At 37.3% G+C, this 17788-nt stretch overlaps 2 protein-coding genes across 8 annotated transcripts in view; one reads left to right on the top strand and one right to left on the bottom strand.

Annotated features, from left to right (window-relative positions):
- The first annotated feature begins 234 nt into the window (after positions 1–234).
- CCDC90B (coiled-coil domain containing 90B) lies at positions 235–16646 on the top strand. Of its 3 annotated transcripts, none has more exons than XM_024572784.4 (9): positions 235–730; positions 3329–3448; positions 5116–5219; positions 9441–9542; positions 10181–10222; positions 10317–10388; positions 10485–10538; positions 11881–11995; positions 16438–16646. In XM_024572784.4, exons 1-9 carry the CDS (start codon positions 631–633, stop codon positions 16491–16493), a joined length of 765 nt encoding a protein of 254 aa, XP_024428552.1. In that variant the 5' UTR covers positions 235–630; the 3' UTR covers positions 16494–16646. The 3 variants fall into 3 exon arrangements, with proteins under 3 accessions (XP_024428552.1, XP_024428553.1, XP_045037967.1); XM_045182032.3 differs by lacking the exon at positions 235–730 and adding an exon at positions 744–1053; XM_024572785.4 differs by lacking the exon at positions 10181–10222.
- ANKRD42 (ankyrin repeat domain 42) overlaps positions 4268–17788 on the bottom strand; it is a 77339-nt gene continuing 63818 nt past the window's right edge. Inside the window, exons 12-13 of one of the 5 annotated variants that reach the window (XM_045182029.3) lie at positions 5265–5308; positions 4268–4818 (exon numbers count right to left, since the gene is read on the bottom strand). In XM_045182029.3, the coding sequence (XP_045037964.1) occupies positions 4658–4818; positions 5265–5308 (205 nt within the window). In that variant the 3' untranslated portion in view covers positions 4268–4657. Of the gene's footprint in view, positions 4819–5241; positions 5309–14678; positions 14772–16165; positions 16263–17788 lie in introns of those variants that run through there. The other 4 variants (XM_045182031.3, XM_045182028.3, XM_053925562.1 and 1 more) reach the window with 4 other exon arrangements.

The raw sequence follows: 17788 nt of genomic DNA, 5'->3' as shown, positions 1-17788 counted from the left end.
GGATAAGTATAATAGTAATCTGTTCTACCCTAGAAGCAGAGGAACTCAGTTTCCCTGAAGAGAGGGACTAAACCAACTTAAGTTCCTCCTCCTGAGCACTAGAGGGCGAAACTGCAGGCTAAGGCCCCAAGAATGAGGAATTATCTGGACTACACTTCCCAGAAGCTTTCTATGTGACCAGCTCCCCCAGAATGCTCAGCGGCGGAGTACTGCAGGTCCCAGATTGCTGTGCGGCTAAATGTGACTCCACCTCCCACCGATCCAAACGCTTAATGGCTGCTGGCTCTCCAGGGTTACTCGGCTGTTGAACTGTACCGCATTGCCAGGAAGCTGGCGCCGGAGGGTTCAAAGACAAGATCCCGCTTCCTAAGGGTGGTAATGACGTGCAGGGGTTGGGAAGGGGTGGTGGGCGAAGCGGAGCCGCTCTGAACCATGCTACTGAATTGTGGGTCCGTATTTGAAGAGGCCTGGCTTTGCGGAACGTCTGGTCAAGCAGGCGGCAGGAAGCGTGTTTGCGACAGGTCAAAAACTACATTTCCCAGCATCCTCCCGGCGCCAGAACTACCTTGCCCGAAAGCCTGAGCGTGATTCATTCAGCCTTTCGCTTCCTCCAACCTGGACGCAGAGGATATGTGGAGTCGTAGTGTTTGGCGGCTCCTGCAATCTGAAAGCTGTGGGGGGCGACAGGTTTCAACCCCCTGCGGGCGTTTCTCGCGGGCACTGCGGAGAGGTGAGAAAAGGCGCGTGTCACCGATGTCTGAGTGCATTCCAGAGACAGTGCTCGCGACTGGGAGGCGAGGGTGCCACGCCCTCTTGCCCAACCCACTCTTGGCCCTGGAGACACTGCTGCCGGTGCTCCCCCGGAGCGGGTAGGGGCAAGGACCGAGAGGACTCTTCCTTGTCTGAGAGCGAGCCTCTGACGGCCTGGGGTTCCTGCCGGGCTATACCATTAGAGCCCCGCCTCTCCTCTGAGCTCCAATTCCCTTTCTACAGTCAAATAAGACCGATAATTCCCGCCCTCTCGTAGATCTGTCGGGAGCGAGCAAGCGGAAGGTAATGGATGTCTGGGGAGTCCTGATTTCTTTCGTGGCCTGTTCAGATTTAGGCTCTGTTATGTAGGTGCTGGCCTCGAGCCCAGGTTTTGGGTAGACTGCAGCACACGCCCGGTCCGCTTTATTCTCTACTTTTCAGTATCCGGCAATCATCACGTAGTAGCCATTAACAAAACAGAACGAGAATGCTGGAAACTACAGGTGTTGAACTAGTTCGCACCCTGTTAGCAGTGTGACATGGAGGACATTTGACTTTATTCTGAGACGTTTTCAGAATTCCACCCTCTCCCCCAATTTCTAAACTCTTTAAGGTTGTCCAGAGAGTGGGTACTTGGGAGTAATATCAGCATCCTCTGTTCACCTTGAATCTTAAGCGCCAGGTGAAATGACCCAGCCAGTACCCACTGTACTTGGTCTGTTTTGCTCATTGCTTCCTTTTCCTCGCACAGTTGTTTATGCGCGGTAAGACGGCTGTTTAGCGGCCAGGGCCCTTAACGTCTTTTGAGTATAGACCTGGGAGTTTAGCATGCATACGCACTAGATAGTCTTTACAAAAAAGGAGGTAGCATTTTTTTGAACCCTGGAAAATCACTCCAGTCTCAGTCCTATCTGTGTAAACTTTGGGGGATGTATGTTGTTTACATACTCAATTGAAAACAATATTAAACATTTTTAGAGAATGAACTTTGAAGTACATATCATACTGGAAAATACATCACTGTAAGTAAACGAAGTTTCAGTATATATGTCATTACTCTTCTTGAATCTGACTGTTGTTGAAGAAACCTTAAGTGTCCCCTTACTCTTTTTCATCATTCGAATTGGGTTTATGTTTAGATTTTTTAAAATAAATTACTTTATTGTTGTTTAATTACAGTTGTCTGCATTTTCTCCCTACCACTCCCCGCAACCTATGTTTAGATTTTCAAAAACAAAATTCTTGCCTACTGGTCTTAAGTGGTAAAGTCAAGAAAACACGTTGTGTCTGGTTTTGCTCATCATCCCCTGTGCCTTAAAATTTGGGAATTTTCTTAAAAAAAAAAAAAATTTCTTGCCGACTAATCTATAAAGTCAGTGAAAACACATTGTTCCTGGTTTTGCATATCATCCTCTGTGCCCTAAAAATTGGGAATTTATTGTGGCTCAGTTGGTTGGGCATCCTCCCGCAAAGCGAAAGACTGCCAGTTTGATTGGTTTGATTCCAGGTTAGGGCGCATGCCTACATTGTGGGTTGGGTCTTGGGTGGAGGCACATACAAGAACCAACCAGGTGATGTTCTCTCTCATATTAAAGTTTCTACTAGCCCTCACTTTCTTCCTTCCCTTCTCTCTAAAAATAAATATCTTTTTAATTGGGAATTTATTTAAATAGGACATATGTTTTTAAAATGTTAAACGTGTCCTAGGAGCTTGTGTTAAAAGTTAATAGTCCAGCTTTTAAAATAAAATTCATTGATTTAAAAATAAAATACTGTAATCCATTTTTTGCCAGCACTGTTCTAGGTATTGAAGATACAGTAATGAAAAACAGTCAGGGCCTCATGGAGCTTATGTTCTGGTTCAGAGAGACAAATAGTAAACAAGATAATTTCAGCTTAGAACTGAGAACTGTGTGGGAAATAAAGTGAATATGTAAGAGTGGGTGTACAGGAAGCTACTTTGCATGGGCAGATAGGTATAAAAATTTCTCGTAAGTGTATAAAAGACTTCTGAGCACTGAGGAGAGTTGGGCAGTTTCTGTTATCCAGTAATTAGAGAAGTGGCAGCGATATTCAGAGCTTTTGATGTATATTATACTTAAGACTGACTTTTTTAAAAGATTTTATTTATCCATTTTTAGAGAGAGGGGAAGGGAAGGCGAAAGAGAGGTTGAGAAACATCAGTGTGTGGTTGCCTCTCACACACCCCTTACTGAGGACCTGGCCCACAACCCAGGCCTGTGCCCTGGCTGGGAATTGAACCACCGACCCTTTGGTTCATAGGCCTGCACTCAATCCACTGAGCTACACCAGCCAGGGCTAGACTGACTCTTAACAAACTATGTCTGAATACTAAAAGAAGGGAAAAAAACATTTATTGAGTGTTTGCTATGCCAAAAAATGTTGACACTTTTGGATAAAATGGGCTCAGAGGAGTCGATTATCTACCCTGAAATTACAGAATTCCTGAATAGGAGACCTGGAACTGTATTATAGATGGGGAAAATGCTGCAGAAGCTAAAGCGTGAGGCTTCCATTTCTTACTACAAGAAGTAAAAATGCTGCCTTCTCTTTTCAGACTTCTTCACCACTACAACCACAGAAGAATATGATACCAGGCGGGTGGACATAACTCCTTTAGAACAAAGGAAATTAACTTTTGATACCCATGCATTGGTTCGGGACTTGGAAACTCATGGTGAGAAAAATGGGTATCTTTTGAAAGAAGTAAATTAACACCATTCATAATAAATTATCTAGTCAAGACAGTATCACTATTAGGAACAATTAAGTGTCACTAAGTATAAGTGTCATCAATACAATGGAATATTTTACAGTCATAAAAATGGTATTGAATAAAATATGAGAAATGCTAAAGGTACATTAAGTGAAAAAAGCATTATATAAAATTACATGTGTAGAATGATTTCCAGTTATGTAAAAAGGCAAAACAAAACATCTGTAGCTTCTAGGCTGACACTGAAGTCCATGTAGAAGTACAAGGACAATATTTAAGAAGAGCAAAAAAGAAAATCAAAGAACAAGCACCACAAAATGACCAGATTATCAAAACAGTCTTTTAAATTATGTGATAGCACATAGAAAAATTGATCATAGAATGGGATTCAGACACACATACGGGTTTAGCAAGCAAATTTAAAGGCGGCATTACAAATTAGGAAAAGGAAGGAGTATTTAATAGATGAGTTATAATAACTTACTAGCCATGTGTGCTCTGTGTATTTCTAATCTCATAGAAGTATATAAGATTCCCCTCACTGAAAAATAAATTCTAGGTTGACTAAAAGCTAAATGTAAAAAAAAAAGAAAGAAAAACTATAAAAAATACTAGAATATACAGTATTTTTAGAAGAAGTAAGACATGAAACTCAAAAGCAATGAAAGTAAAGACAGGTCTGGCTGTAGAAGTATTTAAATCTGTATCTCAAATGATATCCATAAAGTTAACATCGTTAGCTACACACATGACAATGAGCCTATTGCTTTAAAATTCCAACAGTTCATATGAATCAAGAAGAAAAAGTTAAGCAATTTTAAACATAAATGGGCAAAAGTTTTTGTTGCAGTGTGAACAGTGGCGAACAAAGACTGGTCGCTGATCTGGATGTTAAAATGAGAAGCAGAGGACTCAGCAGCAGCAGGCTGAAGAGCCCCGAGCTGGGTTTTCTCATCATATTTATGAAGCAGGAAAAGAATGAGGGCAAATAGCAATGCATTCAAAGCAAAAAGCAACTGTTATCAATTGCGTACACTCCCAGCTAGTTTAGGCTCAAGTGTATACATAACCGAGGCCATTCCATGCCTCTAGCGAATTTCAAGGGACAAGCAAGATTGTTCAGTTCTTGGCGGCGTGCCTCCAAGATAAGCCTGCATGCCAGCTTGCTGGTCATGTCAGGGTGAACAACTCTTTCCTTGTTGCCCTTCCTTTCGCCAGACCCATGCGTGAGAACAACGCATTTCTCAAGGCCTTCTTCCACAAGTTATAAACGAACAGCTCACAGAAAAATAAATACCAATAACCAGTAAATATATGTACAGATGCTTGACCTGTAAATGCAAATTTTAAGTACAAATTAAAATAACAATGCAATACCATTTTTTCTGACAGTTATATGCTCAAAAATAAAAAAACACTCGTACTATCCAGCATTGATGTAGATTGGGGAAATGGATCAGTGGGAATCAAAATTGTAGCATGCTTTTGGAGAACAATTTTGCATAATCTGTCAAATTTTTAATTGTAAAGATATTTTAAAAAGAATTTATAGGGGAAGTTATTCAGCTGTCTATTCCGATTAGAATGTGCACTTTTTAAAAAATATAAATACTATTTGCTGCCTACAGGATTTGACAAAGCACAGGCAGAAACGATTGTATCAGCATTAACCACTTTATCAAATGTCAGCTTGGATACTATCTATAAGGAGATGGTCACTCAAGCTCAACAGGTAATAGTTTCATTTTTTATTATTTAACTGCATCTCTTGTCTTACCTACTAACCTCCAAAACACACTTGCATCTTCCTTGTTGTTCTCTCTGAAGGGATCAAAATCAAAAAAATCCCTTTAGTAAAAAAGTCAGCACCTAGACAGATTAAGGAGTTAGAATAGTCATAACAATTATGGTAATACACAATGAAATTTTACCAAATTTTTCTTGTAAGGTAATTATATTATTTGAATGGTGCGATGGTGGTACATTGTTAGTGAGATAACTTTTCCCTGTTGAAAGCCCTCCACAGTAGAAGAGCTAACCCTTCTATATAATAAAAATATGCCCTGGCTGGTGTGGCTCAGTGGATTGAATGCCAGCCTTCAAACCAAGGGTCACTGGTTCAATTCCCAGTCAGTCAGGGCACATGGTTGGGTTGTGGACCAGGTCTCCAGTAGGGGGTGCGTGAGAGGCAACCACACACTGATGTTTCTCTCCCTCTCTCCTTCCCTTCTCTCTAAAAATAAATAAAATCTTTAAAAATATATTTTACTGCAATCATGTGTATATTATTCTTAATTTTCACAAACTGAGAAGGCTGGGTGGGACTTACATAGCTGGGAATGACTTCATAAATCATCTGGCTAAGATGCTTTAATTTGACTGGATACACAAATAATGCCGTTTACTAAGAACTTAGGATGTGGGAGGCACAGTGTTGGGGACTTCTCACGTGTTATTTAACCCCTTTAACAACCTTAAAATGTAGGTGGGATTATTCTCTGTTGCCTCTGAAGAGGTGAGCAGCGAGTCTGAGTAACTCTCGAGAGCTGCCAATGTGGTGCTGTAGACGAAGGCGATGACTTTCTGTAAAGGACAGAGTACGCTCAACTGTGGAATAAATCACAGTTTGTCATCAGGAGTTAATTCACATGTTTAAGAATCTTTTCATATGATTATATTTGTAAAATTTTAATTTTTTAAGTTTAGGCTTCCCTTAAATATGTATTTCACATCAGAGAGAAATTAGGGGTTCTTATGTAAAATTAGAAGCTCTTGCATAAAATTTCATTATATTAAAGGTCATGGCTCAAAAGCTTTTTAAAGTTTTTTATGATAATTTCCAATTCAACATTCAGAATTAAAAACATTCAACCCTTGTATTTAACTTGCCTATAAATTTGTGTGTGCATTATTTTAGCTTAATTTATTCAGCATCATAACAGATTACTAATCCACTGAAGAAAAAGCCAGTCATTTAATTCTCCAAAACCTCTGAGCTGTCCTGAAACAGCTAATTGAGCCACTGGCATTTTAAATAAGAAAATATATTCTTAAATCAGATTTTTAAGTTTACCTATACATATGTAGTGGTTTATATTACCTATTATGTAACTGTGGTTTGAGAAATGTTTATGCTGCCAGGACCATTTAATTACATACTGAAAATACAGAATTGGACGTAGAAATATTGCTACTAAACTTTTGATTTTTTATTACTAGTGTGTTAAATTGAAATCCAATTCCACCCTTGAGCCTAACCCCTTCCTGAGCCCACCTGTAGCACAGAACAACACACAGAGATGTCATGAGAGGTGGAGCTGGGGCGAAGGGCCGTCAGACAGAAGTCAAGTGTGCTCAATCTGAAAATACAGTTATACTCATTCATTTAAAATCTGAATTAGAGTCATATTCTCTGGTGGCTCCACAATAGTTGCAATGATTACACTTTCAGTAGATTTGACAACTTAATACTGGATTATACTTTTCCGTTTAACATTTTTGAAGATGGACACATGCTGGTTTGTAGGCCTTTTTGGGTCACAAACTACTGAGAGGAGGACAGGGGATGAAAGAGGCCACTGGGGTCACAGTGCAGTTCCTCATCTCTGATTCAGACTCCACGAAAATCTGTCAGTACATTTTCAACTATTCTCTACATAGTCCCAGTAATAACATTTTATTAAAGATTGAAGTAAAGAGAACATGTTTAATATTTTAGAACTTCATAATGACGTCTTGAGGCAATAGGACTAACACAGCCCATAAAGCCACTTCTACATAACTTCCTAATTTTCATGAATATTCAAACAGAAACACACAAAAAAATTAACCCCTATCCCCAATAATATAGATGAGGGTTAGGGAAGGCCTAAGACTCAGGGATGTCTATAGTACACAGTAAAAAATAAATGATTTTTTATGATAGGAGTAATATTTAAGGCAAAACTTCTCCACATCAGAACACTGTCTTCAGCCATTTATATCCCTGTCTCTGGTTAATCGTAATAGCCAACATTCATTGAGTGCTGTGTGCCAAGTATTATTTTAAGCATTTGATAGGGACTATCTCATTTAATTCTCCAAGCAACTCCTGTAAGGTGTAGGTACTGTTACTATTTCTATTTTACCAATGAGGAGGTCAAAGAAGTTAAATAACTTGCCCAAAGTCTCACAGTAAATGACAGCATTTGGATTCAAAGCCAGACCTCCTGACTCCAGAACTCACATGTTTAACTTCTACCCCATGTGACCGTGCCATGTGGGAGTTGCCACTGGAGTGTTGTGCATTCTCGTCCTTTGAAGACTCAGTCATTTCTTGGTCACCCATCTGAAACTGTTAGGGCCTCTGTCTAAAAGTCAAGTCAGTTTTGAAATAGTCTTTCTTGCCCACATTGGTCAGTAGAGGACAGTAACCTCAACAGTGCACTCCTGGCCACAAACTGACCAAAATGGGAGTTCCACTAGTGATCCTGTTCTTATTTGGGGGTTTTGTTTGTTTGCTTATACACCCTGTTATAGGGGCCATTTTCATAGCTGCATCCTTATTTTCTTTTTCTTGGTAAAGAGGGAGAAATAATGAGTCAACAAGCTACCAAGTTTAAGAAGTTTAGTGTTACCCTGGCCCAGTAGCTCAGCTAGTTAGAGCACCATCCCAATATGCCAAAACTGCAGGTTTGAACCCTGGTCAGGGCATGTACAGGAATCAGCAAATGTAAGCATAAATAAGTGGAACAACAAATCAGTGTTTCTTTCTTTCTCTTTCCCTCCCTCCCCCATTCCCCCCTCCTTCCTTTGCCTCCCCTTCCTGTTTCTCAAATCAGTTTTTAAAAAGTTACCTTTTTATTTTCTTTGTAAGTCTGCCTTAAATTATTTCTACAAAAATGTCCCTCCCTGCCTGGCAAAGCAAATGCTTATAAATCTATCAGATGAGAGCCACCTTTTCTTTCACATACTCTTAGTAGTGCCAAATATAGGAAAGTTACTCAGGAATTCGTGTGTGTGTGTGTGTGTGTGTGTGCTTATGTTAACTTATTCACGATGTAGCCACCAGGCATGAGCAAACTTATTTGGATAAAATACAAATTGGCTTAAAGGTTTAACAAAAATCAACTATATAATAGATGAAAATGTTTAATATCCCCCCCCACTTTTTCATTTGTATGTCTCTTGCTTTTTCTGTTTTCAGCCAAGAGAGAGAGTACTGAAATGTCATTTAAAAGCACTAATTAGCCCTGACCAGAGTGGCTCAGGGCTAATGGCAGATGTTTGGGAGTCATCCCACAAAGCAAAAGGATGACTGTTCAATTCGCAGTCAGGGCACATGCCTAGGGTCTGGGTTCCGTCTCCTGGTCCGTGTGCGTTCAAGACGCAACCAATCAGTGTTTCTCTCCTTTCTGCATTCCTTCCCCTCTCTCTAAAAATAAATAAACTCTTTTTAAGAAAACCACTAATTATGTTACGCTGACAAGGGGTAATTTAAACCATACTTGTACCTATTTTGTTTTACTACCTGACTTCTGAATCTTATCTAGTACCCTGGCATTTTCTGGTGGTAGAAAATCCCTCAAAATTAAAGCAATAAAAGGTAACAAAACCCTTTCTGTGCAGGCATTTAAAAAAAAAAAAACAAAAAAACAAAAAAACAGTATCTGTTGAGGAACTCTCAGATGTTAGGTACACATTTTATGTGGATTCTTTTATAAATGTTTGTAGACATTTATTTCTCTTTACTGGAAAATAATTTTTCTTCCTTGAATCTCCTGTTCCTCTTCATTTTGATATTTCAGATATCTAGGTTCCATATGTTCTGGGGTATTTTTTCTTTCTCTTTTTTTTTACTTAGCCAAGTGACATGGTATCTTATAGCATAAGATACTCTTTAAGTTCATGAAAACAATTCCATGTGAGGGGATGGCATTCCACAGATCACTAGGTGATTTTGTTTTTTTCCTAGGAAATAACAGTGCAACAGCTCATGGCTCATTTGGACTCCATCAGGAAAGACATGGTCATCCTAGAGAAAAGTGAATTTGCAAATCTGAGAGCAGAGAACGAGGTGACAGAAATTTGCAGTTTATCATCAATAAAATAATGTGTCCCAAGTCTACTTGGTGAATAATAGGACCAAATAACAAGTTTATGTGGTTATTAAATAATTATTTACAAGTTCTTTTTTTTTCTATTTACAAGTTCTTAGATAAAAGTATACTCTATCTTTAACCATACCTAATCTATGTATAAAGCATAGTTTTTTGCATACTAATGTATATAAAAATTATATAAATATTTGAGCTCTGTATACAATTTTAGCATAGTTCATAGTATAATGAAAGTAATGTCACATTTTCCATTTTATTTGATTCTGCACTAATTACTTTAGTCATTTAGGGGGAAAATGTGTTTTTTGTAATTCAGTTGGAACTTCGTTATCCACCAGCTTATTTTTAAATTTAGATTATCAATCATTTTAAAAAGTAGAATACTAAAACAAATACATTTTCTAATGTTTTTATAAGAATTAGTTTCTGAATAGGAAGAACTATTCCTTTTTGTCTTTATTTTTAGTCAAATCCTGTATTAGAAATCCATACATCATCTAGTTTTTGCTAACCTAGGGTTTCAGATTTTATGAAAAAAATTATAATATGGGCTCTTAGTTTAATGCCAGTTGTATGTGATCTTTCTTATATGTAGAAAATGAAAATTGAATTAGAGCAAGTTAAGCAACAATTGATAGTAAGTGAAACTTTTCTTCCCACTTAAGAATATTTTATCAATTTCAGAATATTCATTACAAGATCACTTTTTAAAAACTTATTTTTCTTTAAAGAATGAAACCAGTCGAATCAGAGCAGATAATAAGCTGGATATCAACCTAGAAAGGAGCAGAGTAACAGATATGGTAATACGCTTTTAAATGTACTTTCTTGATTATTTATTGCTTTTTAATCCCTTTTAGTCTCTTTTTGTTAACCTCCTGATGCATGATACCCTTTAGTTTACAGATCAAGAAAAGAAACTTATGGAAGCAACCACAGAATTTACCAAAAAGGTAAACTGCTATATAAAAATTTCTCTTGCACAGCTCTCCTGCCTTGTGTAACTGCCTTTATGTGTATCATTTTATAACTTTGGACTTGAAACAGCTAGCCCGAGAGAATCCATGACTTTCTCAGAGCTGTTACAGGGTAACCAGCACTGGGAAAGCTGCCACCAAGTAGATGATAGTACCCGAGCTGTGACCTCTGAGTCCGAATCAAGGTTTCCAGGTAGCATTACTGTTTAACTAAATTATTTATATATATATAAAATAACTTTTTTTTAAAGAAAAGAATTCACAATATTTAAGTGAGTGCCTAGATTAAATTAAATTTTAAAAAATTAGAGTAAATATTTGAGTGCTTATTATATGTCAGATACTATTCTGTTTGCTTTACTTCTGTCTTTGAAGTTCTTTAACCCTTATATCAGCCTCTGTGAGGCAGGCAGTCTGTATTCCCATTTTACCGATTTGAAAAATGAGGCACAGAGACGTTGAGGTCACACAGCTAATAAGTGGTAGAGTTTGGCTATGAACCTGGATTTTAAATCCTATTCTCATTACTACTGGTTACTTTCTCAGTAATCCTAAATTGTCATAATTAATATCTGTGGCTTGAGTAAAACTCAGCTTTCTGGCTTAGCCTAGTCCTTTTCTAAAAAGTTAAAAGCCATTTGGTCTGCATTCTAACAGAAGAAGAGACAGCACTGTTTCTTGCTTCTAATATTGTAGAAGGTCCCATTTGTCCTTCTTAGCATCCTATTCTCTTCTCTTTGTTTTTGGCCATATAAAGGGGATTAGGAAATTTAAAATTTGTCTCACCGCTCATTTCTGAGCTCTCAGTGCCGTTTTCTTTCTCTTCCTATTTCTTAGGTCCCGTACACAGAGCGGTCAGGGTTGCCCAACAAACATGTCTGCCATTTCCTTTCGTATTGGTGCCAGTTCTCATTATTAACATGGTTAGGGTTCTTTTTCAAAATATATTTGAATTTTTAACTATCTTATCCTAAAGACTTTTTATACATAAAATGATAGTTGTGACTAAAATTTTTTCTTCTTAGTTTATCCTCTTATTTAAGTCTCAAATAACTATGAGGCTTTTAGTAGAATGTGCCCAGAATGTGATAATCTTAATAAATGGTCTCCAAATATTAAAGTAGAAGGAATATTTTTTGTCAGTTTGTAGTGTTCACATAATGATTTTTTAAAAAATATTACACTGCTTTTACTATGTTTCCTCAATTAAGACTTTTGTAATACACAATTCACCCATAAATAAGGGTTTCTAATGTAAATATTTTTGCCAATATACATAAGGACAAAGATTAATTTTCTTTATTCTTCTTTGTTGCAGGATACTAAAACCAACAGTATTATCTCAGAGACCAGTAATAAGATTGACACTGAAATTGCTTCATTAAAAACACTAATGGAATCTAACAAGCTTGAGACAATTCGTTACCTTGCAGGTAAGGCTGTCAGAGAAAGGAATTATTGTCATTGGACTTTCAGACCTGTCAGCTCCTACCAAGGTAACATGGCCAGCACAGAAGAAGAAAATGGAGGAGCTATCACAGGTTTCCTTAACTGCTTGGTCCCTGCAGTGAGCAAAAAATCTAAGTTTGATAGGCAGTAAGTTCAGGATATAAATTTAACAGGCAGCTCTGCAACTTCCTAAGAGGAAAAAACTTACAGATGTCCAAGAAATATGTAAACACAACTACAAAATGATGCGAAGAAAAACAGGTATTCCACAATGAAAAAAAATGTTATTTTTATTGGCTGTGCTCTCCTATCAGTATTTGAGTGGACTTAAGGGGAGGCATAACTAAAATATATATAGGCCACTGAAAATCAGCAGGCAGCCCTGGCTAGGTGGCTTAGTTGGTTGTGGTGTCATCCCATACACCAAAAGGTTGCAGGTTCAGTTTCCAGTCAGGGGACACACCTGGGTTGTGGTTCTATCCCCAGTCGGGGTGTGTATGGGAGACAACTGATAGGTGTTTCTCTCTCACGTCAGTCTGTCTTTCTTCCTCTCCCTCCCTCCCTCTAAAATCAATATACATATCCTCAGGAGAGGATTTTTTTTTAAATCATAGCAAGCAAACAGGAAAAATACCTCCTACCTTGAATCCAACTGACTGAGCACAGACACTACTCCAAAATTAGATTATTTGTCCCATACTGGGCTCAAGTGCCATGTGTCCTGAAACAATTACAGGACCCCAAGGAAGTAGGAAGAATGCCCTAGTTGAGTAGTAATTTTTTCCTTTCTTTTTATAAAAAGTAATATATTTTCATTATAAATTGTTATATAATTCAAAGCAATATAGTAAAAGTCTACTCCCTCCTCATAGGTATTTTTACTATTAGTAGTATATATCTTTGTAGGATTTTTCTTCTTTATATAAACATTACAATTTTTTAAAATAAATAACTAGATCATACTATATAGACTACAGCTTTTTAAAATTTAACCAAGTATCTTGAATATCTTTCCATATTAAGACATCTTTTTACTGGAAAGCATAGTAATTGTATGAAATTGCCATAATTTATCCAAACATCTATTGACATTCTGCAACCAGTTTTTCACCATGAAACCAATACTGCACCACACAACAGCATATGTTTGTGTTTTAGTAAATGTAAACATATACACACCCCTACACCCCTTTGTGCCCTCATGCTAGTATTTCTGTATACATTGCGTTGCACATCTGTACTTCTGGGTCAAAAAGATATGCACATTTAAAAACTTTCATATTATCAAACTGTTCAAAATAAAATTGCTGATTTATACCATCAGTGGTTTTCTGGGCAGCCACTAAATATGAGGCGGCAGCAGGAGTGAAGATGGGGCCCCTGGCCCTCAACAATGCATACCCCTTTTATTTCTACAACTTGAATGGCTCACCTTCTCTCTTTTTTAAAATGTTGGGCTTCTGCCAAAGATTTATTTGAAGAAAGGGTTCTAAGGTGAAAACAAGTTTTGACCACCCCCATTCTAGCAACATCTCTGGAACTGGAGATAATTCAGTGGTAGTGCTTGGGAAATTTCCATACGTCCCAGTTTGGAATGTTTGTTCCCACTTTCAAAATAGATTTCAAAGCAGTCCAGGTTAGGAACAGTTTCAAATTCCATTACGGAAAGAATCAATATCGTAGTTAAAAATAATATCCTTTTTATATTCAGTTTGAAGATAGTGATGGTCTCCATAAGGCTTTCCTTCAGTAGTGGATACATACAGGGCTGACTGTAATAGACTTAATGGCAGTGGCTAAAGAAATTAGCAAGTGATTGTTTGGAAAAATACCTTTCCTAAGTTATCTTACTTTCCTTTTTTCAGTGAGGATTTGCAGCAATATTTCTGAAGGCATCGTCTTTCTCCTACCTTATCCTTCTCCAAATACCTTTTTACTGCTGCTGTTACCGACAAGCCTTTTAGGAAATCAGTCCCACACGCTCAGCAGGTGGCTCAGCAGGTGGGAAGTTAACGCCATGAGAGGATACATTGGGTCCTAGAATACCTGCCATGTTGCCAATAAGACAATAGTCCTCCACTTACCTGAGATTCACATATTAAATTAAATTATGAACACAGAGAGTGGAAAAAATACTAACAACATAGCCCAAGCCTTAAAGGTCTTATATTCTCCTTAGAGAAGAAATCCTTCTAAAATTGTAAATCTTAATCATTTTGGTTTCCCCTCATACATCAACCAAGGCTCTTTAAGTTTCAAGTATCATATTTTTAACTTGGCCTAGCTTAGACATAAAGGGGAATTTATTGGCTTACATATTAAATTATGGAAGAGCAGAGGTACAGCTGCAGCTGAGGGATAATTGGAATCTCAACTTGCTCTACATCCTAGATTAGAAAAATGGCAACCAGTAGCTCCCACGCTCGTATCATTCCAGTTCCACCAACCAAGAAAAATTACCTCTCCCTTAATTTCAATTCAGAAAATCCCAGGGAAGGGATCTGAATGGCCCATCTTGAGTCAGACACCACCTTTGACCCAGATCACTGTTGCCGAGGAAACAAGAGCTGTAAGATAATGGCAGTTGCCATTTAACCTATACAGTTAATGTGGCAGATTCTGTTCTGGGCAGAGGAATAATAAAATAATAAACACAGTACTTAAGATGTACCAGCCACATGCTCACCTGTGCATGTATGTATCCAACGGAAGTGTTCTGGACAGGCCATTGAAGTTACCAAATTTGAAAGCAATTTGGGACTGGCACAATGACAGCAACGAAAAGTAATAGTTAACAACAGAAATGAAAGAGAAACCACTGTATTACGTTTTCTAACTAAGGAATAAAATGCTCGTTAGTAGTCTGAGACAATTTATCAGCCATTTGGGTTAGCAAGAACATAATCACCTAAGGAGGCCCTGGCAAAGTAGCTCAGTTGGTTAGACACAGGAAATGATCTTATCATTAACCAAGTTTCATTAATAAGTAAGATCAAATGAGATAATATATAAATTTATACATTAAAATTAGGATGGTTGTACTATGAAAGTCTGTTTCTTGTGTTGCTAGTCAAAGAAGTTTGCCGTTCAGCTCAGATTCTCTATTTTAAAAGTCATGGCTTTTATTCTATGAGTAATGTCATTTTTAATGGCTGTATAATAGGCAATCTAGTGTCATAAGTTACTTGTTATAGTTATTTCCGATTGTCTTCTATGTAAATAATTATGTAATAAATATATTTGTGCATGGGGGCAGAGGGAGGGAGTAATGCCTGTTTAAACAAACTAGAAACTAGGGAGTCCCGAAAAGCCTCACACAGATTCGCCTTAAGGACAACAGGAAGGTTTTCTTTCCAGAATGATGTAATGTAACAAAGAGCAGGTGGTGTATTAACTGGTAAAGAAGTCTGATGCTTGCACTGCCATTTCTTCTACCTCGCTGAAATTTTTTAAAGGGTTTTCAGTCTCTCTCCGCCTCCCCTTCCCCCTCCCTCCCGCCCTCTTCCCTCTCCTTCTCCCTTCCCCTCTTTGGAGAATGCCCATACCTTTTCCCCTTTTTTTTTTCCTAAAGGCATATACCTTTGCTTTCTCCTGAGCTCCAAGGGCCCTTCCTTTGCCTCTGTAACTTGTTTCCTGAGCCCACATAGCCCAGCTAACTCACTTTTTCTACCTCTGTGACTTTCTAAATAAACTTTCACTTGTATTTGAAAAAAATTAAGGATTTTCATTAAAATTTAATTTTTATTTTTAATATAAATCTTAATAGTTATGAGAAAAATTATTTTTAAATGTATTGAAAAGGCAAATACAATTTTCTTCTAATGGATGATATAGTTGAAGTAGTTTTTCACTTACTATAAGATCTGAAATTAGAGGTTATAATGCTAATGTTAATAATGACTTTAAACAGTTTATAGATTCCAACTGACATATTATTTACATTTTTAAATTATTGTCTTCCTTACTGGGTTTAAAATACAGGAAGCTTGTAAGAATTGGTATCAATCCTGCCCCCAAAGATACCATTTATCTTTAGCTTAACTTTCTAAGGAATGAAAACCCTAAGATTGCCCTGACCAGTGTGGCTCGGGAGGGTTGGGCATCGTCCCACAAAGCACAATGTTGCCAGTTCAGTTCCCGGTCAGGGCACATACCTGGGTTTGGGGCCAGGTCCCTGGTTGGGGGCGTGTGAGAGGCAACCCATCAATTGTTTCTCTGCACATTGATGTTTCTCTTCCTCTCTCTTCATCTCTTTAAAAATAAATAAATAGAATCTTTAAAAAAAAAAAAACCCTAAGATAGAAAATTGGTTGGATTCCCTTTGCTTTTTTGTTCATTTAAATTGAAAATGACATTATTCTGTTTCTCTCTGCAGAATAATCTCAAATGCATGACCTGTAACATGGTTTCTTTCTTCTGTTCACAGCCTCGGTGTTTACTTGCCTGGCAATAGCATTGGGATTTTATAGAATCTGGAAATAGCAGTGAAACGACTATACTCTGCTGCTGCTGTTGATTTCTTAAAACACTGCACCAGGATAGATACACTCTGAACACTGAAAGTTGAAGCAAGACTTAATACAACAAGACTGTTCAAACTACATAGGTACTAAAAAGAAATGTTTTAGAATAAGATGTATTTTGTCTTTGTTTTTTATGCATTTTACTATGTTGAAAAGCTGCCATTCAAAACCTGATTAATTTGAGATAGAAGGGTCTTTTGTCTGTATCCTTTGATAGTTGAGAGAAACTGAACCAGAGTTTTCTTGTGTTTGCTTGAACAATTGTGTAAACCCTACAGGATTGCTTTGGTTATCTTATGCCTACATATTGTGTTATACAGCTTTCCTGATAAATACTGCAAATTGCCTTTTCATATAAAATAAAAGTTGTTTGGATTTTAAAAGTAACCATATAGCTGCAGATTGTTTGGGTTTTTTTTTTTTTGTAATGAACAATTAAAAACAATAAATTTAAAATCTTAAAATGTGTGCCCTAGTGCAAGTGTATGACACTTAATAGGAAACCTGTAGAGCTGCTAAATCTTAAGTCCTGATTATTACACATGTTTTTTAATTTTTTGATTCACAAAAACCATTTTGTCCCTGCTTCATATTTATTGCATAAAATAAAGCTTTTTCTTATGATACTTAAATTCAGTAAACGTCTACTGATACATGATGCCTACTCTCAAGAAACTCATACATTTGTTTTATTGCTATTGGGTCAACTCTGTATTTTTCCTTATACAATAGTATTTATTAATAGTATACATGTAATTTCAAGGAAAGTACAAAATATTTTCAACTCAGACCTTCAGTTTTACCCAGATTGAGAAGCCAAGGCCAGGAAGTGCCAAACATTTCAAAAGATTTCACAATGTCTTGGCAGTAGCTTTAAAAGTTCAATAACCATTATTTATTCACTATATTAAAAAGAACTCCATCACTGTTTAGTTATAAATAGGGAGTTTGAAGAATAGAGCAGTCAAAGACTAGCCCATATGGTCCAGTAAGTGGGAATCAGAGGCTTTCCAACTAAATTTTTTTCTAACTGCTCGGTTGTTTTCAAAACAAAACTCTATTTTAACGTTTTGTTATGTTCTGATTCATTTCTATTTCAGAATTCGCTTACCTAAGAAAATTCTTGGCACATTGTAGATAAATTTTTATTGGACTAATATAGACCAAAAGGTTCCACTGTAACAAACTCTACAATGCATTTGTTCCCTGAATAAATAACAGTGGCAGACAACATAACATGCGGGTCCCCACGTG

The sequence above is a fragment of the Desmodus rotundus genome, chromosome 5 (assembly GCF_022682495.2).
Source record: "Desmodus rotundus isolate HL8 chromosome 5, HLdesRot8A.1, whole genome shotgun sequence".
Lineage (NCBI taxonomy): Eukaryota > Metazoa > Chordata > Mammalia > Chiroptera > Phyllostomidae > Desmodus > Desmodus rotundus.
Note: the sequence above shows the minus strand (reverse complement) of the source record. Positions and strands in the feature narration are given on the sequence as shown.

Bases quoted from the DNA above. Each gene is read 5' to 3' on its own strand.
- CCDC90B (XM_024572784.4), top strand. From the start codon at position 631: ATGTGGAGTCGTAGTGTTTGGCGGCTCCTGCAATCTGAAAGCTGTGGG. The intron at 9,543-10,180 runs GTGACAGAAATT...TCTTATATGTAG, and splicing joins ATCTGAGAGCAGAGAACGAG to AAAATGAAAATTGAATTAGA. The intron at 10,223-10,316 runs GTAAGTGAAACT...TTTTCTTTAAAG, and splicing joins AAGTTAAGCAACAATTGATA to AATGAAACCAGTCGAATCAG.